General features: G+C 39.7%; 3 protein-coding genes across 8 annotated transcripts; 2 read left to right on the top strand and 1 right to left on the bottom strand.

Moving 5' to 3' along the window:
• Positions 1-212: 212 nt before the first annotated feature.
• On the bottom strand, positions 213-20,246 carry LOC107271597 (E3 ubiquitin-protein ligase Ubr3). Of its 5 annotated transcripts, XR_001538701.2 has the most exons (31): positions 19,468-19,708; positions 18,076-18,289; positions 17,835-17,963; positions 17,481-17,746; positions 17,154-17,398; positions 16,944-17,061; positions 16,684-16,863; positions 16,257-16,483; positions 16,014-16,169; positions 8,576-8,757; positions 8,351-8,490; positions 8,121-8,263; positions 7,874-8,040; positions 7,554-7,797; positions 7,322-7,478; positions 7,126-7,248; positions 6,728-6,886; positions 6,308-6,489; positions 5,788-6,214; positions 5,563-5,708; positions 5,341-5,484; positions 4,951-5,259; positions 4,629-4,857; positions 4,344-4,550; positions 3,987-4,261; positions 3,551-3,901; positions 3,324-3,455; positions 3,101-3,240; positions 2,799-2,949; positions 775-808; positions 213-341 (listed from the first exon to the last, which is right to left on the bottom strand). XR_001538701.2 is itself a non-coding variant. In XM_025088833.1 (30 exons), the coding sequence occupies exons 1-29, from the start codon at positions 19,706-19,708 to the stop codon at positions 2,832-2,834; spliced, it is 5,751 nt and encodes a 1,916-aa protein (XP_024944601.1). In that variant the 3' UTR covers positions 213-341; positions 2,799-2,831. The 5 variants fall into 5 exon arrangements, 4 of the variants coding, with proteins under 4 accessions (XP_024944601.1, XP_015603278.1, XP_015603279.1 ...); XM_025088833.1 differs by lacking the exon at positions 775-808; XM_015747792.1 differs by lacking the exon at positions 213-341 and having other exon boundaries at positions 685-808.
• LOC107271598 lies at positions 9,389-15,900 on the top strand. Of its 2 annotated transcripts, XM_015747796.2 has the most exons (9): positions 11,458-11,676; positions 12,187-12,917; positions 13,303-13,444; positions 13,512-13,649; positions 13,717-13,934; positions 14,002-14,222; positions 14,303-14,565; positions 14,647-14,794; positions 14,895-15,900. In XM_015747796.2, exons 2-9 carry the CDS (start codon positions 12,429-12,431, stop codon positions 15,232-15,234), a joined length of 1,959 nt encoding a protein of 652 aa, XP_015603282.1. In that variant the 5' UTR covers positions 11,458-11,676; positions 12,187-12,428; the 3' UTR covers positions 15,235-15,900. The 2 variants fall into 2 exon arrangements, with proteins under 2 accessions (XP_015603281.1, XP_015603282.1); XM_015747795.2 differs by lacking the exons at positions 11,458-11,676; positions 12,187-12,917 and adding an exon at positions 9,389-10,248.
• A 901-nt stretch (positions 20,247-21,147) lies between the features above and the next one.
• Positions 21,148-22,443, top strand: LOC107271534 (40S ribosomal protein S15Aa). Its single transcript, XM_015747667.2, has 4 exons — positions 21,148-21,298; positions 21,768-21,902; positions 22,018-22,183; positions 22,263-22,443. Exons 2-4 carry the CDS (start codon positions 21,770-21,772, stop codon positions 22,354-22,356), a joined length of 393 nt encoding a protein of 130 aa, XP_015603153.1. The 5' UTR covers positions 21,148-21,298; positions 21,768-21,769; the 3' UTR covers positions 22,357-22,443.
• The last annotated feature ends 39 nt before the right edge of the window (positions 22,444-22,482 follow it).

The raw sequence follows: 22,482 nt of genomic DNA, 5'->3' as shown, positions 1-22,482 counted from the left end.
TTTCTTTACTTTGTATCACTTTGAGAATTTGTAAGCGACATTATAACCACCGGGATATTCCACAAATTCATTTTTTCTTTTTACTATTTGTGAAAGCACCTTTACTTCGAATTATTCAGAAGTTTGCATATATTAATCATCATTATTCTTTATTTCTACTATGTTCTTCGTGTAACCTAATAATGTTCAATACCTTTAGATTACTGACTATTATTACTTACTATCACGTTCTGACTTACGTAATTGATAACTTTTCATCACTTTAAAATTGCGTCGATCATAACCAACGTTAGAAATTCTTTGTTAGTTTGAAATACGTAGCCCCGTTCGAATTGTTTTACCTGAAAGTTCACATGGATTATTAGATTATTATTCAAAGTGAAAAAAGTAGATTAGAAATAAAAAAAAAAGAGTTAGGTTTGCCACTCGGCGCAAAAAGCACTAGAAATGTAAGGATGATGTACGCGCACGAGATTAACGCTGAGAAAATTGTCAAATTGATGCGTAACGTTTAAAATTAAAGTGGATAATCTCGTGGCAATGTACTGGATTCTCTGAATAAAATATTGTACAAAAGTAATTGACCTTCATTACGCACACACATAAAATCACGTTAACGTTCACCATTGAAATTCGTAATCGGCCCGAAGGATTAAAGAGAGTGGGATAAAATAACTTTTCAAATAGTTTGGTACAGTTGTTTATACTTTACGCATTTAAACACAGTTCGTTATAATTCTTAGTTGATAGCTGCCTTTCTCGTGATGCAATTACCTTTCATATGACCAAGTGTTAAGCAACAGCAGCCCTAAAAAATAATTATCTATATACAAGATCAACTCCAATCATTTTTCCCGTGAAATATTATGTAACGACGTGATTACCACTCTGGTATCGAATACGTATTTACATGAAATGATTTTTCAAAAAAAAAAAAAAAAAAAAAAAAAAAAAAAAAAAAAAAAAAAAAAAAAAAAAAAACGTATAAGTCACTATTACATTCATCATATCCAATTATTAGCAATAGAAGAAATCTTGCCTATTCTTACGTTATACAAGTTCTCTTTTACACTTTCGAGAGCTTAGATAATCGTTAGAAACAAAGTCCAGTCGTTAGGAGAGATATAATTAAATAATTGTTCTTTTGCCACAGTCAGTACTCCAAGACTAAATCATAGTAACAATTAATGAATGCATCAAAGAGAAATGAGATTTGAAAGAAGAAGAAAAGGAAGGAGAACAAATTAAATGAATGACTGCTGAATATCTGCGTGCGCTGTATAAATGTGTATATATATATACATTACTTCGTTATAATGCAGATGGTTGCGCAACTTGTCAATTTTTTGTACGATCTTTACGATCAGCTATAAAGATCTCGTTCCCCGTTACTATTTTTAAGTTTTTTTTCACTATTTTTACGTTTAAAGAAAATGAAAAAAACAGAGATACAGTACGCACCCATCTAATTACACGGGGATATTAATTCGATTAATCAGCGACAATAATCAAAGCATTAATCGTATCCGAATTCCAAGCGTCGTTGAATTTACAATTTTCAAGGATTTCATAATAGTCACAATATAGAGGTATTGTTATTTCTAAAGTTTCATTCCCTTGTTTTTATCTATTATTTCGTCCTTTTTTTATGCGACTCGATGCGAAGCAAAATGCATAATTATTGAAGGTGGGGTCGGAGAAAAAAAATGATGTAAAAAAGTAAACTCAGCGAAAAGAACGAGACACGAGACCAGAAACGTCAGTGTTGAAACGTAAGAAGATATTTTTAAAAGACATCAGTCTTTGCTTTGAGTTAGACAATCTAGAAAGTACGTTAGACGTCGGTTTAATTTTACTTGCTTCTTTCTTTTTTCCCTTCTATCCATCTCTCAACACGCACGCGCCTTGAGCTCTATAGCTTTTAAAAAAATCATCCACCAGAGTGAAGTCCAACTAAAGAGAAGAAGAAGAAAAATCCTGCTGCCGGCCTCATTACGAGTACAATGTTCTCAAACAGAAAAAATTCGTAGGAGCTTTTTATCAGTTGCCCGTGAAGAATCGCGAGAGCGAAAAAGACACGAATAACGTGAATGGTCCGAAGGTCCAGCTTTATTAATTAATTGGAGGGCACTCGATTTACACTATGAAATATAATTACGTATCAATCGAGTACAAGGATATTCCCCTATTCGCTTTTTTTTTATCAGACGCGGAATCTATAATCGATGAATCATAATGCGTCTAGGCTGCTTCTATATGAAGAGGTTACGTTTCTCGTTAATTAGTAACTAAATAAGTATCAGCTGTTTCCTTTGTTTTCTTTTCTTTTTACTAGGACGTAATTTACGTATATATATGTATACATATATATTTATATGCTTAAATAAAATGTACAAAGTAAAGTTGAAAACATAATTCATTTCTTGTTCTTTCTTTTTCTTCTTAATACAATCCATCCTTGCGAACTATAATATCGACTATCAACAATTTAGCCCAGACTCGTGTTGTCATCGCGTTTATTAATATTTTCAATGATTAATTATTATGCCTAGGATTCGTTCAATTACGTCGTAATAAATATAACGTCCGTCGATCATCTCAGGGCAAATCATTAACTCATTCGATTCCATTAATTCTCTGCTCCTTTTCTTTCTTTCTTTTTTTTTCCTATTCGAACCCTTAAGGACATTACACCACTGTTGATGAGACATCGAATGACAGTGGAAAGAAAATTACAAGAACTCTTCGGTGTCCCTTTGTGCCTAAATGATATTCACGAGCCGCCGAGTTTCTCTTACTTTTCCTGCTTCGTCCTTGTCCCAAATGCTGGGCTACAGTGCGTCGCGATGCCACACCCAGGTTTTTTTAGTGTGATCGAATCTGTGAGCCAGCCACTGCTGCTCCAATAGCTGATATCTTTCTGGGCTTAGGTACAAAGGTTTTCCTCGTCTGTAATAACAATAACGAAATATTTGCATTCATGCTTCATTCATAAAGCTACAACATTTTTTAGACATACAATATACTCAAACTTGACATTCGAGGTAAGTCCAAAGTAATCGAAGGAAAGTAAAAGTCAATACGTAAGCCAAGTACTTACTTCAGATCTCTATCCTCCTCTGCAAAATCATCTAGATACAAGGATCCCCATAAGCAGGCTCTTCTGCCACGTATCACGATAATGTAGGTCGAAGTTACAACCAAGTAAATACCAGTTCCTGCACCGCAGTCCATTGCATGCTATGATCAAGGGTCAATGGATAATTGCATCGATAGAAGGCATTATCAATTTTATGAATAGCAATAAATTCTTTTATATTTACCTGCACAGCTTCGCAGACATTCTGTTGCTTACAGCAATTCTGCTTGAGGCAAACAATGGTACCGCACAAGAGACATATGCTAATTTCCTGAGGTACTGATTGACATTGGCGGCATTGCCTCTCGTGATAATACTGTAAAGATACGAGATGTTTATTATTTCATCTGTTACCCAATCGGAAGTGTGAGGATCCATTTATATTAGAAGATTCATTTTTCTGATAAGTACCGTAAAGATTTTTTCGTATTCCCGCGGAAGGCTGAGCAACTTGGGCATCTGCCACGTTATGTGGTGATCGACTATCAAACTCCTCGCTACCATTTCGTTGCGATTGACCAGGGCGATGTACTGGTCGCACCAGAACCTGGGCACTTGGACGCTAGCCTCGTTACTCTGCCAGTTGAGGGCTACAGCTGCGTTGAAACTATCCCAGCCCATACCTTCGGTAACCAATTCCAAATAATAGACTAGCCTTACGAATTCCGTCTGGGGAGTCTGCACTAAGGGTATAGGTTGTTCGTAGAGATGATACCGAAGCAGCGCTGCTACTCTCAGGAAGGGTAGACATAGTGTTTGAATCTAAACGTTAAAATAAATTTGATTTTGAGAGAAGAAGCAGAGGTAAAAAAAAAGATTACAGTCTTTTGCATGAGTATCAACTGACTTGCTGCTCGATCCGAGTCTTCACCCTGAAGCAATAAGTAGAGGACGAAGTAGAGGGGCTGCCGAAAATATTAGTGTTGCTGTACAAGTTGCTCTCGGACAGGTAACTGATTACATTGTGCAGTACAGCCTCCAAAGATTTTGGATTACGGTCGCCAGTCTTTCCTCGCCTCAGGATCGAATTTCTCTCGGCTTGTGTCATACTGCAGCTCACTTGTACTATTACCTGATAGTACAGCAAGTTGTAAACGACCTTAACCACGCTTGAGAAATAAGCTGTAACAAGTAATACGCAACAAAATGTTCAAACACAGTTCGAAAGAGTCTTATTCTCGTCTCGAATCAAACGAATTCTTACTCTGATCCAAGTGTAGCGGCAGCAGTAAAATAAATTGTAGAAGAAGAGCCGTGGGATCCTTTAGAAGCAGAGGAACCTCTTTCTGAAGTGGTGTCAGTTCAAGGGGCGTAGGATCCAAAGGCAATCCAGCCAGTTCTTGCCAGGTGTGATGTACCGGCCAAGTAGTCAGTACTCTCGCGTGCATCGCCAACACATGAAGTAACGCAACTGTATGAACAATAAATTTAAAGTAAATGACATACTTTACTGTAACGAACGTTCTTAAAACTGTCAATGAATTCTTACCTATGCAGTCGCGTTTAGGTGTCAAGGGCATTGTACTGGGTCGAGGTACACAGAGCGAGCCGCCCCGCTGTACGATCTCAACTTCGAAATTTGTTCTGGCTATGGAAGTTACGAAAAGGAACAAGCTTTGGTGACTAGGCGTGCAGTTCTTTTGCTTATACTTTAAGTACGCGCTACTCGTCATGTCCTCCATGGCTTTTCCCATCGCCACGGCCAAGTTAGACGAGATCTGCAAGGATGCCAAAGATCATTGATACCGATGATTCTTAGACTGGAAAACGCAAGAAGACAATTTCAATGTGACTCCGAGGAATATATTTACTGGATTTCGTTGTATCTCCTTGAGGAAGTTGTTCAGCTCGGAGAGGATGGTCGTCGGGGATGCATGACGTGAACGAACGACCGCGGCGCATTCGCCGATTTGAGGCGAAAGCGGTAAAACTGAATTGGCTAATTGTCGACACAATGGACAGAGATATTCGCCCCGATCTACTGCGAGACTCTGCTGTCTCTGCTGACCGCGAAGCGATTGTAAATATGACTTTAGGCAGTCTAGATGTAAGTGGTGACCGCAGGTTTGTACGTGGACACCACCTTCCCATCCCAAATTGACAGACAGTAAGGAGGAGAACTAAAAGACAAAATTGATTCCTTGATAATTCTCACTAAGCTATAACGAGAAGGTTATGGCTTAAGAGGTTTTAATACTTACCGCATCAAAATGTTGATTCATCTGGTCCATTCTGTAATCGAATGAGCTACTACGCGTATCCTTTGGTATAGATGGGTCGGCGATTGACGTGGGTAAAACTAATCGTTCCTCCTGACGTCTTTCATGACCAATAACACTTGTAGCCTATAACAGACATTTGTTAATTTACAATTACAGGACTGTTTCAAGATTTTGATTTTCAAATGTGAAAAACAAAATTACCTGAACCAAAACGACGAGACCCATCGGTTTGTCTTCACTACTTGGCGTTGTTTGATTACAAATAACGCAGTCGTATTCTTTTTTGCTAGCTAATTTGGTAGGACCAGCCTCTTGATCCCAATCCATACCAGAGACTCCGGCTTCGTCTGAAAAGAATCGAATAAGTTTTGTAATTGGATTTAAAAAAAGGGGTGTGGATCAAACCAAAAGTAAAAAAACACTTGCCTGTCTCCATAGCCTTCTCCATGAATTGCTTCTGCTTATTGGCAAACTCTGCCATAAGCTTCTGCTGTCTTTCCTTGGCTCTACGTCGTCTTTCCTCGCGCTCCCTGTTTTCCCTTGCCCGTTGCTCGTCCTCGCACTCCTGCATACGTGGCCACAATTTATTTCTAGTCTCGTTGATGTTATCCTTACAAGCAAGATCAAGATTTGCGATCTTCTTGAGGAGTTGCGAGATGAAGAAAGGTCCATCGCCAATCCGGGGTTCGTATGTCGACGCGGATGAACTACTGCTACCGGCCTCGTTCTCCATCTGCGTAGGCTGGTCCGGATTGTAACTATCCGGTACTCCAGAGAGTTGAGAGTGTAGCTTCAGTAAGAGAGAAATTATACTCTCGCCGACCTTCACCATCTGGGGTTGCACAGGACCAACCTTATGATACAACATTGTCGATTGTCAGCCTCATCTATCTAATGAGTTTCTCGAAGATTCATGGTTCTCAGGATCTTTGAGTAATCTACGTACCTGGGGATCGCGCCGTTTGAAATGCTTATGAGCATTCGAAGTCGACGGTACTATTTCTGTAGTGGTAACACCTGACGTACTGAGACGCGGATACATCGGTTGGGCCACGACTATCTCGTTTCCAGCCAGCACTGCCGGGCGTGGAGGAGCGGCTGGAAGAGCTGGTTGTTCACCAACCATATCTATGCAAAAGAAAAAAAATCTTTTAAGGCTCAAGCAATGATTAGACTGACGTAGGAATGTGTTAAAGTTTACGTCGCCAAAAGGTTAAAAAGCAATTTGGTAGTATACCACTGACGTGAACATTACGAAGACGTGGTTTTGGTGCTTCTGGCCAGTACACAGCAAGATTGAATGAACTTTTAACCTAGATTATAGAAAGTAAACGGTCCGATTACGAAACATCAAGAAAAAACATACCGTTTGGTGGAGGAGATGGTTCGTTAAGGGCAAGGGCCATGGATTCTTCGGTAGATGGGGGCAAGGCTCTTTGTAGAGACGGTACTAAGTCATCCTCCCTATTTCCACGAGGGATAGCAACGATCCCATCCTCAGGTACAATAGCCATATCATACCCGACTATAGAACAATTAACCAAAGTTGAAACTAAAAAAGCTATTTTGTTACCTTTGGGATCTTGCTGGGAAATTAATAATATCCGAAACACTGTCACGTGACTTCTATGTATCAAATCCTAGAGCAATGCACTAGCAATGGGTAATGGTTGGAAAGGATTATTTTAAGGTCGCCGATAACGATATTCTTTCTAACAATTATTTAGAATTGACAGGTCAATGGGAAAGCTATCGTTTCGTTACCTGTATTAGAATCAGCTGCTGGTAGAGCAAGAACTGTCATCGAACCATCGTCATTTCCATCATTGAGCATGAGAGAAGTCGATACTTCACTCATTTCGCCCTGAATTTCCCATTCAAAGTCGCCTGAAAGTAAATTTTCAATATTGTCAAGGGAATAATGTCAGGTCAAAGTAAGTACAGTATTCTGTATACATACTGTCAGAACTACTAGGTTCGGCTTCTTGAACTAGAGTAACACGGGGTATTATAGTCCTGAGATTCTCAGAAAGATTATCACTCTCGTACCAGCCAGACAGGTCCATATCCTTGATAACACGTGAGCTTCCACCAGTGTATTGACACAGTGGATTAGCCTGAAAATATTGTATTAGAAAATACTAAGAGTTTCTAGCATATTAAACAGAGCACATGTCAAAACGTTGACTTACATCCTTATCAGGCACTTCCGCTGTCATCACAGCCATTTCCAGTAGATAAATTGTCAGAGCCATGACATGTTCTGATATATTGTGACCGTTGACAGCCTTGTACAAGATAATCAGAATCATAGCATGAAAGACTCTCGAACGTAAAACTAATCGTGGGTCATCATATTCGGCAGAAACAGGAGCAGGATGACGGAACGGTGGCCACGGGGTGGCGCTGCTTTTTAGCTTACCAGTTTGCTTCACGCTTAAGAAAAATTTTCTTATGTAGATAATAGTTCTAAATATCATATCGAGAGAGTATTAAAATATGATTATTTTACTATTCAGTGAATCGATCCATAGATATTTGGAAATCTCTTCTGTGCACAGCTCGCAGTAAAACATGTAGAGGGTCGAAGAGTTCATCCCAGACACGAGGTTTTGGACCGTACATACCCTGTTGCATATTTCCACTAGCCTCTAGGTTGGGTGCTCTATATTGTGCTACCTATTATGAGAAATATATCATAAGTCACAACTATTTGATGAAATCACAAATTTTACAAAGTAACTACAATCTCAACGTACCTCAGCCAGTACAGATTCAAAGTCACGGTTCTGTGTCGTTCCACAACGCTCTGGCATCAACTCCATCAATTGACTGTGGGTCTTGTCACCCATGCAGAGTAACGTTACCATTTCTAAGTAAGATGTCTCAGGATCCGATAATCCTAAAATTGTCAAGAATTACAATGCATGATCACTGGAATTGTATGATAATTCAGTCAGTCTCAATTAAGTGTAACATGTATGTTTACCCAAATTGGTTCGCACGTTGACCAACGTGGCCAGAAATGTTAAGCAGCTCTCCAGCATAGGAGTATCGTGTTCCCCTTCAAGATATTCATTTTGTGGAGCAGGATAATGACTAAGACTCATCCATTCACGGACATGGAATCTGAAGAAAGAACACAGAAGAAAATAGATTACAAAAAGTGCTGAGCTAATTAAAAACTGTGATTCCTCTCATAAGAATACTGTACTTTTCAATTATTGTTTTTAAGAAAACATCTGGCTGTAATTTTGTAGCACATATTTGCAACAGATAAAGATCTGCATCGACCATGGAGTTGCAGAAATTGCATTGAATGTAAGTCATAGCCTGACCCTTGATTTGAAGTCCATTGCGGACCCAGAGTCCATGTAGAATTTCATAGAATGCTACCTGTGAACAAAAAGAAAAAAAAATCATACATCTTCATACTCTTATCCAAAAGTTCTACTATTGAAAGAAATGTCCTGTAAAACAAAAATATAGTTTCATTGACGTATCGCTCAAAGGATCACATCTATATAGCAAATGAATACATCAGTGACGATCTCACTATCAAGCTCAATTCCCGCAATTGTATCGGGACAAAGTGATTACCTCCAATCCTATAGGTATTTCCAATTGGAGAATTATCATTTAATGATCCACACAAAGGGTCCAATAAAATTTTCAACGGATCAACCCCGTATAACAAAAAGAAAAAGTAACAAAGAGCAGGTAGGGACTGACTCATTTTACAAACCGGTATAAAAATATATGGAGAAATCCTAAAAAGTGCGTTAATTCCTGTGAAAGGATATGAACGCATAACAGTATAAGCATGCCATTTGTTTGTATAACGGTATTTGTCGAGACGAGTGAGTCATTAAAATCAAGTTCGTATCGAGAATCTATGTGGGACAGTATTCTCAAAGTTAAGAATCGTCCCTGCATAAAAGCGGCAGTGCCAAGGTTCTCCGGTAGATGGCAAACAGGGGATTCCCGTGAAAGTGAACCAATCGCAAGAATCCTCTGAGACCAGACAGTCCAAAGCTAGGGGGGGCCAAATAGTGTCACTCCTAACCATGGTCCTAACGATCGTCAGATGGTCGGTTATAGTGGACTGAGTTTCAGTTTTAAATGAGCAAACACTACTGAGAACCGCGTTGCTCATCATCTGTTGCTGTCCACTGAGCTGGGGTGGAAGGTTTGTCGACCTTAGATTGAGTGCATCTGTACTCCTTGAGGCAGCTGTGTAGAGAGGCCATGATTGATCGTTTTGATCGATCTAAATAGTGTGCTTACCGGTATTAAATATTCGCCATGAGGTTACCGTGTACGATTGTCATCGTGTTCCTGGTGCTCAACAGTGGCGCGGGATTCGAGTTCGACTTCGGCGATGTGGCGGAAATGTTAAAATTCGGTCGAGAGATAGTGATGGATATTTTAGAGTCTGTGCACTGGATACAACCGAAAGAACCAAACGAGAATGGCGAGGAAAATAGTTTTCCATTTGTGAAGAGGACAGAGCAACGTTTAATGAATAAAATTGCATTGGTTTCTAACAAGATAGATGCCTTCGAAGAAAGATCGTCCCAGAGAAGCCAAGCTCTCTTGGCCACGATCCTAACCGCTTTGCCAGAGAATATTAAGTTAGAGGACAAGCTGCGTGATCTGAACAAGCTCATTTCACGAATGGACGATTATTACCAGAGATACGTTGCCTACTCTAAGTCCTTGGAGAATTACGAGAGATACACCATGGAGGAGTTTGCGGATTTCTGTGTGTCCTCCAGCTACGGTGCTATACCGGATATGCTCAAGACGATTAATCACATCATTATTTCTCATCAATATAGTATACTCGATCCGGGTCTTCTAAAACTTCTGACAAAAAGCTTCAAGGTACGTTAATTTATTGCGAAATTATGTTTATTAGATTCTGTAGGGAATTATTATTCAATTGCTACCTAATCATTTGAAAATTGTACGAATACGAGTAAGTATATATTTACTGTTGTCAGTGGTATTCGCAAGAACCACCACGATATTCAAGAAACAGTATTGTTCCCTTAATGACAACCGTTACGGATCTACAGTCAAACAAAAGAATGTTAAACGCATTCACGCGCCAATGTATTGTTTAATCCACACACTTTCTCTCAGTAAAAATGGACGAAAATTCACGTTCAGGATAACGATATTTACAGTAGAAGTTTTCATAGTTTCACATCCACGAAAGCAAGGAATGTAAAGACGAATAATGAAAGTGAGATTTATAGAGTACGATAGGTCCGTTGAATCGGAGTTCAAAAGATTACAGTTGCACGCAATCAAATATCTACATTTAGATTAATGCGACTCAAGGTTTTATCTCTGCGTGGTTACAGAGCGACGAAAGAGAAGAAAATCAAAGCAATAATACACATTGCAAGAAAACGCTAAAACAACGTACTCAATTATTCTCCTGAAATAAAACACGAGCTATGATAAGTTAGTCGTGCTGTCCACGTGCGTGCTACTGGTGCATTCTGCACGTGCTATTGGACCCCAGGAACTATCATATTTCGTGATATGCAAGCTCAACAAACCTTCTAAGAACTAATATCCCGAGTAATATAATCATCCTCGCTTGTATTCGCAACGTAGCATCAAAAGAACTACGTGGTAGAAATTCATGAGGAATAAAAGTCGTGATCCTACGCTGAATGTCTGTCACTAAGAACTCCACAAATTATCACCAGTTCAATTTATAAATCAACCATCACACAAATGAGTGTTCAACCTTCTCCTCTAATATGGATTAATACCTTAGTCAACGTTCACGATCAGCCAGCATAGGAGCCTCCGTACCTACACGTCAGACCCTACATTGCATTTGACCAGGAACCCCAAAGAGAAACAAAGGAGGACAGAAAGAGAGAGACAGAGAGAGAGAAAGCGTAATATGCCTACAGAATATACATATGGAGTATGCGCACTACAGTCTCTCAACGTGCAAACTTAACGGACATATTATATGGTATGGAACGACTGTGGGAGTGGATGAGAGAGAGAGAGATAGAGAGAGAGAGACAAGCAGCAATGCAGAGAGAACTGAGAAGGAATTTCTGTGTTCAGTATCTGTTCAGTAGGCCTCCAGCTGGCGCACCGAGCGTATTGGTCGAGCGAGGCGAAAGGAAAAGAAAGGGAAATAATTGTTGGGAGAACAGCGCGCGGATTCCGTCTTCTCCGTAAACGTGTTTTTGGGATTGCGTTCAACGCAACGGGTACGGATAAGGCGAATGTGTCCTTGGTCAGGATTGGGATTTATACGACAGCCTACGTGAATAGGTAATGGATCCACTGTGGCATTCCAAAGTATTTGCGCCGTTACTTATTTAAAGTTTCAAGTGCACAGGCAATCTGTCAAATAGAAAGGGAGGCTTAGGCTATAACGTTCCCCTTGGTTGTAAGCATAATTGATTTCAATTGAAAATTATCCGAGCAAAATTTTTGCACGATACAATATTTTTCTTTGTTCCATTTCGCACTTGCATGCTTCATTTTTGGATAATGAAAGACCGGATTGAAATTGTGGTCGGAGAGTCACGGTACGGAAGTCATCGGGGCTTCTGGGATAATTTCGTAATGATGGACAAACCACGACCTTCCGGTTAGCATCAGTCCAGTTATCGTTTGAGAAGCTAAACAAAATTTCGGCACCATATTTACGTGAATGCACAAAGTGTTTGAAAGCATTCGAAGAAGTCTTATCTCAAAGCAATGAAATTACAGACTGATTTCTCACAGTCAAAGCTTAGAAATAGTCAAGGCTCTCATGACAAAATTCTTTAATTCTAGAAAGCATCCCAAACACCCAGTGCATCATCCACCTGACTGTATCTGCTGCTGCTACTAGCCACATAAAGTAAGGCAAGACAGTCAACAGGGAAAACACGACTGGTACCCAGGGGTTATCAATTGGCAGTGCGACAAAAGTTAAATATTTAAACACTGATAAAGAAGAGACTCGAGAGAAGCAGATATATATAAAGCCAGAATAGAAGAATATTATTTTCATCGTCATAGGGTCCTTTTAAAATATGAAAGGACTGCTGGGACTTTTGTGTCTCCTGGCGGTAGGACAATCCGTCAAAAGGCAGTACTCGTTAATAGACACGCACAGGCAAAAATTGTTCGGACTCGAGGCTGATCTGGACGCTCTGATTTTTGCATCCAACTGGAACGACGTACAGACGAATTCGACTTACTTGGAAATAATAAAGGCCTACAATGACTTCGGCGATTCGCTGGACGAGCATTTTCCGGCCACAGCCAAGACTCACGTCGATTCACTGAACTCGCTTTGGCTCTGGGCTAGAGTCAAGTCCGAGAAACGTACCATAGACGGTCTCTATATGACTTTTCGTAGGATGCAAGGACAGGTACTAAGCGGAGCACCGTTTAATGTCCAACAGTGGACCAACTTTGCGGAAACGATTTTACACGACGTCAGCGCATCCATACCAGCTGCCCTTGACCGAATTAGCAATTTCATCGTGCACCAGAAACTGTTCGTATCGGCCTACCAGGTACACCGATCACCAACGAAAAATAATTAGCCCGAAATTAGCCATCAGATTTGAAACCCTAAAAGCTCCTTGCGACACAAGAGTTTCGAATCGTGCACTAGACCAAATTTACATGATTCTCATAGCCTTTTGACTTGGCAATAGATTTTAATTTACTGTCATTAAGTAGACAGTGTATATATACATACACCCAAGTATCGTGCAAGTGGCCATTGGAAGCTGCAAAGTCTCCCAACAGATAATTATTTTGTGTACCATGTGAAACAGCCTTCGTGCTGGACAGATTATTCATAGCTTTCCAGGAACTGATCTGGGGTCACTGTTGTGTACCAGAGATACTGTGTTACATATTTAACAAATATATTTTTTTTTGTTCTGCACACAGGAAAGTTCCTCGCAAATTTGCAACATGCAACAATCGCCCCAGCAGTTACTGTACAGCCTATACACAACAATAACGTTGACCGAGATCAAGGGATACGCAATGATGCAATTTTCCTGGTTACTCTTGAAGATGTATAATAAAGGTAAGTCTATCCTTTAAAATATTCACTGTACGAGCCTGTTCAATAATTTCATCTCGAATTCCTATAGGCAACTTCAGCGAGGAGATGCAGCTGCTCAAGAATGAATACATGTTAAGAACTCTGGAGACTCTACGAGAGGTAAAGACGGCCATGACCTTTGCCCCTAGAGCATTGTGGAGATGCGACCCGTCCATCCACGAGGAAAGTGAGTAAAGAGTAAATTGGTAGCTCGCGACAACGAATGTTAATTAGATCAATTGCTTTTCACGAAGACGTGACGTACACGGAACTGAAGCAGCTCCTGCAAGGCTTTGTCGTGAACGAGGTCGACATGAACAGCGCACAAACCTGCCGTGAGAATTGCGGCTACTACACGGCCGAAAAAGTTTACTCCTGCTATCAGAATCAGTATTGTTCACGTCAGCGACGATGCAACGGGATGCTTTACAATTGTCAGTACATCGACTCCGACATGTGGATCTGCCCTTCGGTAAGTAAACTGGAGGAGACAGGATGAATTGTAATCGCAGGATAATAACCCGGAGACTCTTGAACAGAAACGGGAAAGCAATAGGCGGTACGAGTACATAGAGTATGAAAATGGCCGTACGTTAGGAAAGAAGGGAACTTGCGCCAGCGGGACTACTAAGGTGGACAGCTGGTGGCGCTGGCTCTTTTGGCACTGCAGCTACTGCATATGTTTCTGCGACGACCACAATTCCAGCTCGGACCGTTACTTCAATCTGAGAAACGTCACTGCGGATATTGAGAATAATATGTGAGTGAGGATAAGACGTAAGAGGTCTGCTGGATTTTTGTCTCGAAGACTTATGAATTTTCATTGATACACGGATCCAGGGTTATTACGGGCATTAAGTTTACCAAGAAGAATCAGATCATCCACCTTCAAATACAGCAAGGTTTACTGCTACCACGTGGCGGTATACAATCCGAGACCATTGGATGGAAACCTGTGGAGAATTATAAGATTTCGGATCGCCACGTCCACGAAGGTCGTGATTACCATACGTTAGGTTGGAGCCAAAGGGCATTGGACTTGGATGACCTAGACGCATCCTCGACAACGTATCATGGATCTAAAGAGGAACATCTGGTTACCGGTGAGTCATTCTCTGATGTTTTAAAAAGTGGTATTGTGAGTTTACGTAGTGAAAATTATAGCTCACTATTATTCTTCGCAGGAGTCAGATTCAGGTTGGTTGGTAAGAATCTAAATTTGGAAATTCTACTGACGCCATTCAACTTTACGACTGGCAAGCTAATAAAACCGCTTGAAAGAAGTCTTTGGCATGGCAACGACAACACAGCAGCGTCCCTGACCAATCCTAGGTAATGGGGTCGTCACTTTTCATTCCATTTCAGAACCTATGTTCTTAATTATATAGAACGATGACATTGACTAATAATTTGTTTCTTATCCTGCGAGCAGGACTTTGTTCAAGATCGAGAAACCAGACGTGCCGACTCACTCACCTGCACCATCCGTTCCTGACTCCATGCCGGATCAGTATTTGGAATTCGCACCGAGTGATCTTACCAAGGACGTGGCTCAGACAACCATTCCGTTTATAGACATACAACCGATTGTGCCACATCCTGCTGTACCAATTTCCGGTGTAGGAATCTTTCACAAGGGTAGAGAGGGTTACGGCGGTTTCGTCGCACCGAAACTTTTTACGTTTAATTTTTCGCCTCACTTGAATATCGAATTCCCACCGCCTAAGCCCGTTGTCAGTGAGAAGACCCTTTTAGAACCAGAAAGTATGTAAATTACTCGTTAAAGAGGGGTCTTCTGCAATGCACTGTGTCAAAATAGATATTCACGAGGTTTAAAAGGAAAATCGGTCCTACGTTTGATCCTCACAGACGAATGAGCAAAGAAACAGACTTTCGTATCTTTTTTAAAACAAAACGTCGTGACAGTGAGCGATAATCTCCACGAGCACCGTGAATGGGAAAACATTTTTATTATCTTCTTTCTACGTAATTCAAATAACTTTTGGTAAATTAAAATTGTCATTTTCGACATTGTATCCGACATACTAAGTTTTACTGCATAATGCCATAAATAAAGAACTGATATGTTAATAAACAGTATGACCATTGTTTGTGAGTGAACGCAACGTTTAATCTGTCCCTTTTTTTTTCTATTTGAATTTGACGTTAGCTCACAGATATTGAGAAATTCAAGAGATATTTTCCACTTTATACTCTTCGAAGGAAGTAAGGATAATTTAGTGTGCGACAAATTCTCGAGTGTCTTATTAATTAGTTAATTTTAAATTAGTCCAAGTAATATTCTGTGATTAGACGGTATCTAAAAGTACAACTTAAACATTGCCAATGTACGGCGCATAACATAACTGTGAACGAATCTAATCGACAACGTATACTATCACTCGAATATACTGAGCAATAAAGGAAAAAAAAAGTCACTAGATAAATATATTCTTTTACAATGTCATCCCCGCAACACGGCCCATGAGACTTCTCCCACTGTCCAGACCAGAGTTAGCTCTCATCTATAAAATCCGTAAGGTTCACTCACCTGAACGCGAAGCGGATGCATCATCATCAGATGTAACATGTCCGTCGGTGGTAGGAGTTCATGGAGAGTAGCTCCCTGCAGTCTCACCGCGCGGCACAAAAAAACTGCAAAGTATCTGTGCAGCGGAAGATGAAAGGACACCTGAAGGCTGTCGCTCTGAAACACGAGGATAAAAAAAGGATAAAGAAAAAAGTCATATTCTGATCGAGATTTCTATGTGGCAAGAGATCAATAAATATTTACCACAGTAGGATAAGTGTAATTGACGACGTCCAACCAGTCCTGAAGTGCAGTCAGACAGAATGACAGAACTCTGCGACTGAGTGCCACAGTCTCTGGACCTGTCAAGTGGGTCACAAGAGCCCACATGGGATACGCACTGGCTTCCAATTCGGCACTGAATGCCGCATAGTAGGTGTTCGGTTCGAATTCCACATGTTGACTGAGTTCTCTCTGGTTGACGTTCATACCTGTTGAATCAAATGTGATTTACACTGGTTTTTTTTATTATTGGAGTGGCGATTCCTTTCTTTCTTTTTTAAAACATTTCTTTCTCCCAATAGGTCGAAACACGCGATACACTCGAAGACTTATCTAGTGGGTTAAGTTATTGCCCCCTGGGGCAATGATCTCTCCTCTAACATGAAGATCAATTTCGGAGAGGCGTTACCTTGAAACATAGAGAGAAAGTCGAACCACATCTTCAGGAGGGTGTCATCGCTCATAAAACGAACAGCCACCGGCTTGTGCGACAAGACGTTGTTTAGATCAGAGACCAAAGGCCAGTAACAATGCTCCTTCATGACTTGACGACCGCAGTCCACGACATAGTGAAAGTTATTGTCAGGATCTAAAAGACGGTATGATTTTTTTTACGCTTTCAGATCTGTCATATATCAGATATAGATAAATAAATTATAATTGTCTTACCGTGCAAGGTATTCTGTATGACTATTTTACTCATCATGTACTTCAGACTTATCACCATCACGTGGAGTAATTTCAATTGATCTACCATCCTCAGTGCCAAATCTTCATTACTGAATAACTGTAAATTTCAATAATTAGTTTGATCGGATACTCCAAGCGTTATTTATTCTCGTATTCTTTTGTAAAAGGTACTTGGGCATTTTACAGTACCTGTACGCTGACGTGAACGACTCGATTACTAAGTGTATCAGGGTCCGTCGAACGTTCTAGCATCATCGAGATTCTACTGTAGTGCAACACAAAAGCCCGCGTCAGAGCTTCCTTGTAATCCGGATCGGGCAGCATATTTAACAAGAGGCAGACAAGTTTCTGGGGAAACTCGTAAGCTACCGTCCAGAATACTAGCTCCTCGAGGAAGGTCGTGTGTTCTAAATGTTCTTGTAGGGATGCGCACTCTGTATTTGATGATATTAATTTTTAATCACAGTTTCAGAAGGTGTACCCATGATACATTAGAATTTTCTAACTAATACGTACCTTTGTATTCATCTGGTGGCTCTGGATTGGGCAATGACTTTACTGCATCCTGATAAATTTTATTACTATCCTGACAGTAGCTATCGTACTCTGAGAGACCCGACGATAATGAGGGATCAATAAGGCCTCGATATTTTTGTGGATTCGTTAGTGCGGATGTCATAACGTGCCTCATTAGCGCTCCCATATTATTTAAATCGAGAAGCATCGTTAAATATGCGTCGGCGTCTTGTATAGCCACTCTATAATCCGAAGCTCTCACTTTACTGAAAGACGTATAATCAATATAGATTAAAAAGTTCAACTTTTTCTTATTTTTTTTTTTTTATATCCCATTATTAGATATCAAATTACCAATTTTCACGCAAGTGTTGTATAAGTCGAAGGATTATTCTTGGCATCATCGCCTCCGCAACGCACATGAGATCCGAGGGAGCTGCAGATTTATTTACAGCAGCTTTTGGCCCGTGTTTGTCGCAAAATCTGAAAGATAGATAAGCAAATTTTACGATCAACTTAACAATTTTGACGCCAATGTTGTTGTTGGAATCTTTGTCGAATTCAAATTATATTCATATGTTTGTTATATATTCACCCAGTCTCCTTCATGACGGATGTATCGCCACAATCGCAAGCTCCTCCTGCTTGGCTTAGGAACATGTTGAAGTCATGATGATCATGATTTCCGTTTTTGAAACATTCCGTGCATAGAGACATGCAGGGGGAGATACCGCAGGTGCGACATCGATAAGCTACGAAATTTGGCGTCCATACCAGACCACAGGTTGTAGCGTTATCATAAATTCTTACTGAAAAACACGATAGAAGAAGAAATATAGAATAAAGATAAGTAAAACTCTGAAAAACAGTAAACGCGTGAAAAAAATTTTCTACTCAATTTCTAATATAAATCTTGGCCCTGGCGGATAGATATTTATAATTTGGTACGTCTCGTAAACGGGATTTAACACTAAGAACATTTTTACATTTATTATTTCTGGTTCTTGCTACAGATTTTTATCTTATATAAACAGAAGAAAATATGTGGGTGGCAGTAGTGGAGAATACTATGATATTATTGATATGTTATACTATTCTGGAGACAGCTTTCAGCAAGGAATCAAAATAAACTTGCTATAAATAAAGACAAGGAATATGATTATCAAGGTGTTTGTCTTCCTGAGGTAGGTTCACTAGAGTTCATTCACTCTATGCTTGCTTGTAAATACTGGATAAGCCATGTCATTGTAAAGCTTCTATGTATTAATCATAGTTACATCGTACAATAAAAATAAATATGTGATTCATAGTTTCGAGCTTCCTAGAAACAAAGTAGGGATACAATATTGACCTTGGATCAATAGACAATACATAGAAACGTTTATGGCTATGTAGTATGTCAGAGTGGACTTTTTAATAATTTGTTTGATTTGTAAGTGTTTTTGCCTTCTCATGCAAATGTAGCATTTTAAAGAGTTCAAATGGAAGTACATAAAGTTATAGTTTCAAAAGAAAATTGAAGATTTCAGTGGAATTTCATTGTTTCATCCAATTTCAGTTGTTCATATTAAGCTAGTCAATTCTTTTCAGAGACAAATGTTCACGTACATGCATATGGATGATCACCGGTGCCAAAAAGACAAAATACAAGGTCTTTATGACAAAACAAACAATTGAATTTAGTTATGGGTTCCAATAATTTTTGTTGTTTGAAGTACAGCACCTTTATTACTGTATTCAAGTATGCTTTTAATTGGGAGTATATTTTGTTAAGTAGTAAACCATGTAAAATTAAAAATGAATATGATAATGCACAAGCTATTCGTGTCGTTTATGTTCATCTTGTTATCAGATTACAGTAGCATAAGAAATATTGCATCATATTGCAAACTAAACACAATAATATGGTGTCTGGTAAGCTATCCATAAAATGGTTAGTCAAAGCAGAAGTAAAGTCCTTGAAATCTTAAAATGCAAATATACAAACCAGTGTTGGCAAACTCATCCGGTGTCCTTCCTCCAGCCATAAGCCACTTGCACCAATCAATAGTGTCCCAATCATCTATAGCTTTACCAGGATTCAAAAGAATATCAAGGAGCTCGTTGAGATGTTGTGGACATCCTGTACCGATGGCTGGATTGCTGCATTCGGCATGTATATAGGCTGCAGCTCCACGCTTTCCCTTGTTCATAAGCACCTGTGCAGACGTACTAGAGGTCGAGGACATCGTGTAAAGTAGACTTTCCGTATCGAGGTCACAAGGTCCTCTTGCAAGTTAATCCTAGGAGGTCGAGTGGCACCAAAACACAGAACGGCAGTGCAAGCGAGTGAATCAGCAAACAGCTGATTGTGATGTTAAAAGATATTCAGTCTGTTGAAAAACCGTGCGCCTCTTATATCAGCACCGGTTGATATTTTCGTTATTTTCGAAACTCCGGGAAGCCTTCCAAGTAGAGGTGGCCCGTCGTGCAGGGGATTCTCGAGAACCTCCATGTCAGCGATGATCTCCCGTCAACTCGACCGTCCTCGTCAATTTTGACAGCATGACAAAGCTGTGTGATAGAATCTTGACATGCACTACTGCCTGGGAATTGTACGCTGCAAACGCGAAATTATTCCCTCGATTAGGTCTGCCTTTCCGAATATTATTCTCGAATTCAACCAAAGCACATCCACGGAAAACCAAAACCACTGAACCATCAAGTGCTCAAGCAATTCACCACTGTTCCTTCTCGCTCGATGCTTCTACGGCCTTCGATCGTTCCCTACTCTACTTTACCGATTAGGTCCAATGGCGAAAGAAACATCATTCGGATTGTCGTTGCATTGAAAATAGCATGGTTCACAACAAAAGTTGTTGGACATTAAAAAAAAGATAGATTGGTAGTAATAAGAAATTAAACAGATAATCCTAAATTTAAAAACGTACAAACATTTGTATTTTATAAAGCCATTGGAAACTTGCTTTATTAAATAGTCAGAATCATAAACTTATCCAAATGGACAGAGATGAGTAGGGAGATGCACAATGCAGAAATGAATGGGTGCTTTCCATTTACTGGCACAAGTTGACACAAGTCGACTTGTGTCGCCAAAAGTGCTTTCCATTTGATTTGTGTCGCCGTGTGTCGGCAACACAAGTCGACTCGGAAAGACTCTGCTAGAGTGGTGAGTTTACGAGAGTGTTCCATTTATTCATTTTCGAGAGTCGACGTGAGTCGACACGAGTTGACACAAGTCGACACAAAAGTCATGTAAATGGAAAGCACCCAATAGGGAGATCCACAACGCTACGGTTTCAGGCAATACCAAAAGCTTGGTGCTAGATCGAAGCTGGGAGTCCGGGAGTAGGATTTTGTGATCATCGCCTCCGTCGATAATGCATATCCCATCGTTGAGTGTGTGATCCCATCGTAGCCGAGCTGAGAGTGATCACAACCGTATAGCCTGGCCGGCAGAGATTCTCCGCAACAATTGTAGCGTTGTGCATCTCCGTACTCATCTCTGATAGAGCGATCTTAAATTCTTTCTTAGTGACTTTTAACCGTGCTTTTAACTAAAAGCAACGCTGTTACTGACTTTAAGAGTGAGTTCTGATTACGGGCTTATGTATAGAAGTTTATGATCAAATGGATTGTTGCTGTATATTCTATTTTCCTGCCACCAGATGGCAGGATAGTAGACGAACTGTTTTTTGATATTCGATGACGCGCCTTGAAAATACGACTTCCTGTAACAGGGACGGCTGGGTAACCTTTCTTTTTCCTGTGATTACCTAGCGTGTATGTCACGACGGTAAACAAAATATAAATCGCAGGTAATCCACGTTATTGAAACCCATCGAGAATGAATATCAGATAAAGAATATACCGCTCATTATTTACCGCGATTCTCCACTTATATTTTGTGTCTGCATACATGTGTTTATAAAAATTAAAGATGCGAATCAAGTGACCGGAGTAACAGCTCTCATGATTCTTTCGTGCTCAATCAAATTATGTTTAACACTTTATTTCTTTAATTAAATATATGACAACATTGTAAAAGGCATTCGTTTTTATAGTATTATTACTTAAATATAATTTTTGTAAATCATGTACTCAATTACAGTCATTAAGGTTATGTTTCGTTGACACATAGTGACATGTGAATAGTGTTATATTGTGATTTTACTTAAAGAAATTGAAAATAAAATTGAAACATATATTGTTCTACTTAATGGATTTAATAGGATTCGTTAATATGTTTATTCGATGAAGTTTGAAGCCTTGTATGTGGTTTTTCAGCCATGGTGCGTATGAACGTTCTCAGCGATGCCCTTAAATCCATCAACAATGCAGAGAAGCGTGGCAAAAGGCAAGTGCTTCTTCGCCCGTGCTCCAAAGTAATTGTCAAATTCCTCACAGTAATGATGAAGCATGGTAAGTTCTCGCTGATGACTATTTATGCATGCCTTAAAAATTCACTGACAATAAAAAACACGAGTTGTTAGGTACAATCTCGATATTAATTTATTGTTTCTTTTATTTTATCAAGGCTACATCGGGGAATTTGAAATTGTTGATGATCACCGCAGTGGAAAGGTTGTTGTTAACCTCACTGGAAGACTAAACAAATGTGGGGTTATTTCTCCCAGGTTTGATGTCCCCATTTCAGACATTGAAAAATGGACCAACAACTTGTTGCCGTCTCGTCAGTTTGGGTATGGATAACCTATTACTATTTTTTTTCTGTAAAGAATTGCATATATTTGTTCACAGACATAATACTTTTTCTTTCAGATACGTTGTCTTGACAACTAGCGGTGGAATCATGGATCATGAAGAGGCAAGAAGGAAACATCTTGGAGGAAAAATTCTTGGATTCTTCTTCTAATTTAATTTTGTACAATTAAAACTGTATCAATGTGTGACATCCACCACGTACATAACATCAAACATCAATAAACGCTATTGGTACACATGTCCAGTGTGAATTTGTTAACTCTGAAAATTCCGTTCT

This window comes from Cephus cinctus, unplaced genomic scaffold (assembly GCF_000341935.2).
Source record: "Cephus cinctus unplaced genomic scaffold, Ccin1 Ccin1_scaffold0997, whole genome shotgun sequence".
NCBI lineage: Eukaryota > Metazoa > Arthropoda > Insecta > Hymenoptera > Cephidae > Cephus > Cephus cinctus.
This window is presented reverse-complemented; position numbering and strand designations above follow the sequence as displayed.

Excerpts from the sequence above, each read along its gene's own strand:
- LOC107271598 (XM_015747795.2), top strand. The coding sequence starts at position 9,667 with ATGAGGTTACCGTGTACGATTGTCATCGTGTTCCTGGTGCTCAACAGT. Across the intron at positions 10,249-13,302 it reads TTCTGACAAAAAGCTTCAAG|GAAAGTTCCTCGCAAATTTG; the intron begins GTACGTTAATTT and ends TTCTGCACACAG. Across the intron at positions 13,445-13,511 it reads CTTGAAGATGTATAATAAAG|GCAACTTCAGCGAGGAGATG; the intron begins GTAAGTCTATCC and ends GAATTCCTATAG.
- LOC107271597 (XM_015747793.2), bottom strand. The coding sequence starts at position 19,708 with ATGTCCTCGACCTCTAGTACGTCTGCACAGGTGCTTATGAACAAGGGA. Across the intron at positions 8,264-8,350 it reads CAACGTGCGAACCAATTTGG|GATTATCGGATCCTGAGACA; the intron begins GTAAACATACAT and ends TGACAATTTTAG. Across the intron at positions 5,260-5,340 it reads TGAATCAACATTTTGATGCG|TTCTCCTCCTTACTGTCTGT; the intron begins GTAAGTATTAAA and ends TTTGTCTTTTAG.
- LOC107271534 (XM_015747667.2), top strand. The coding sequence starts at position 21,770 with ATGGTGCGTATGAACGTTCTCAGCGATGCCCTTAAATCCATCAACAAT. Across the intron at positions 21,903-22,017 it reads CACAGTAATGATGAAGCATG|GCTACATCGGGGAATTTGAA; the intron begins GTAAGTTCTCGC and ends TATTTTATCAAG. Across the intron at positions 22,184-22,262 it reads TTGCCGTCTCGTCAGTTTGG|ATACGTTGTCTTGACAACTA; the intron begins GTATGGATAACC and ends TTTTTCTTTCAG.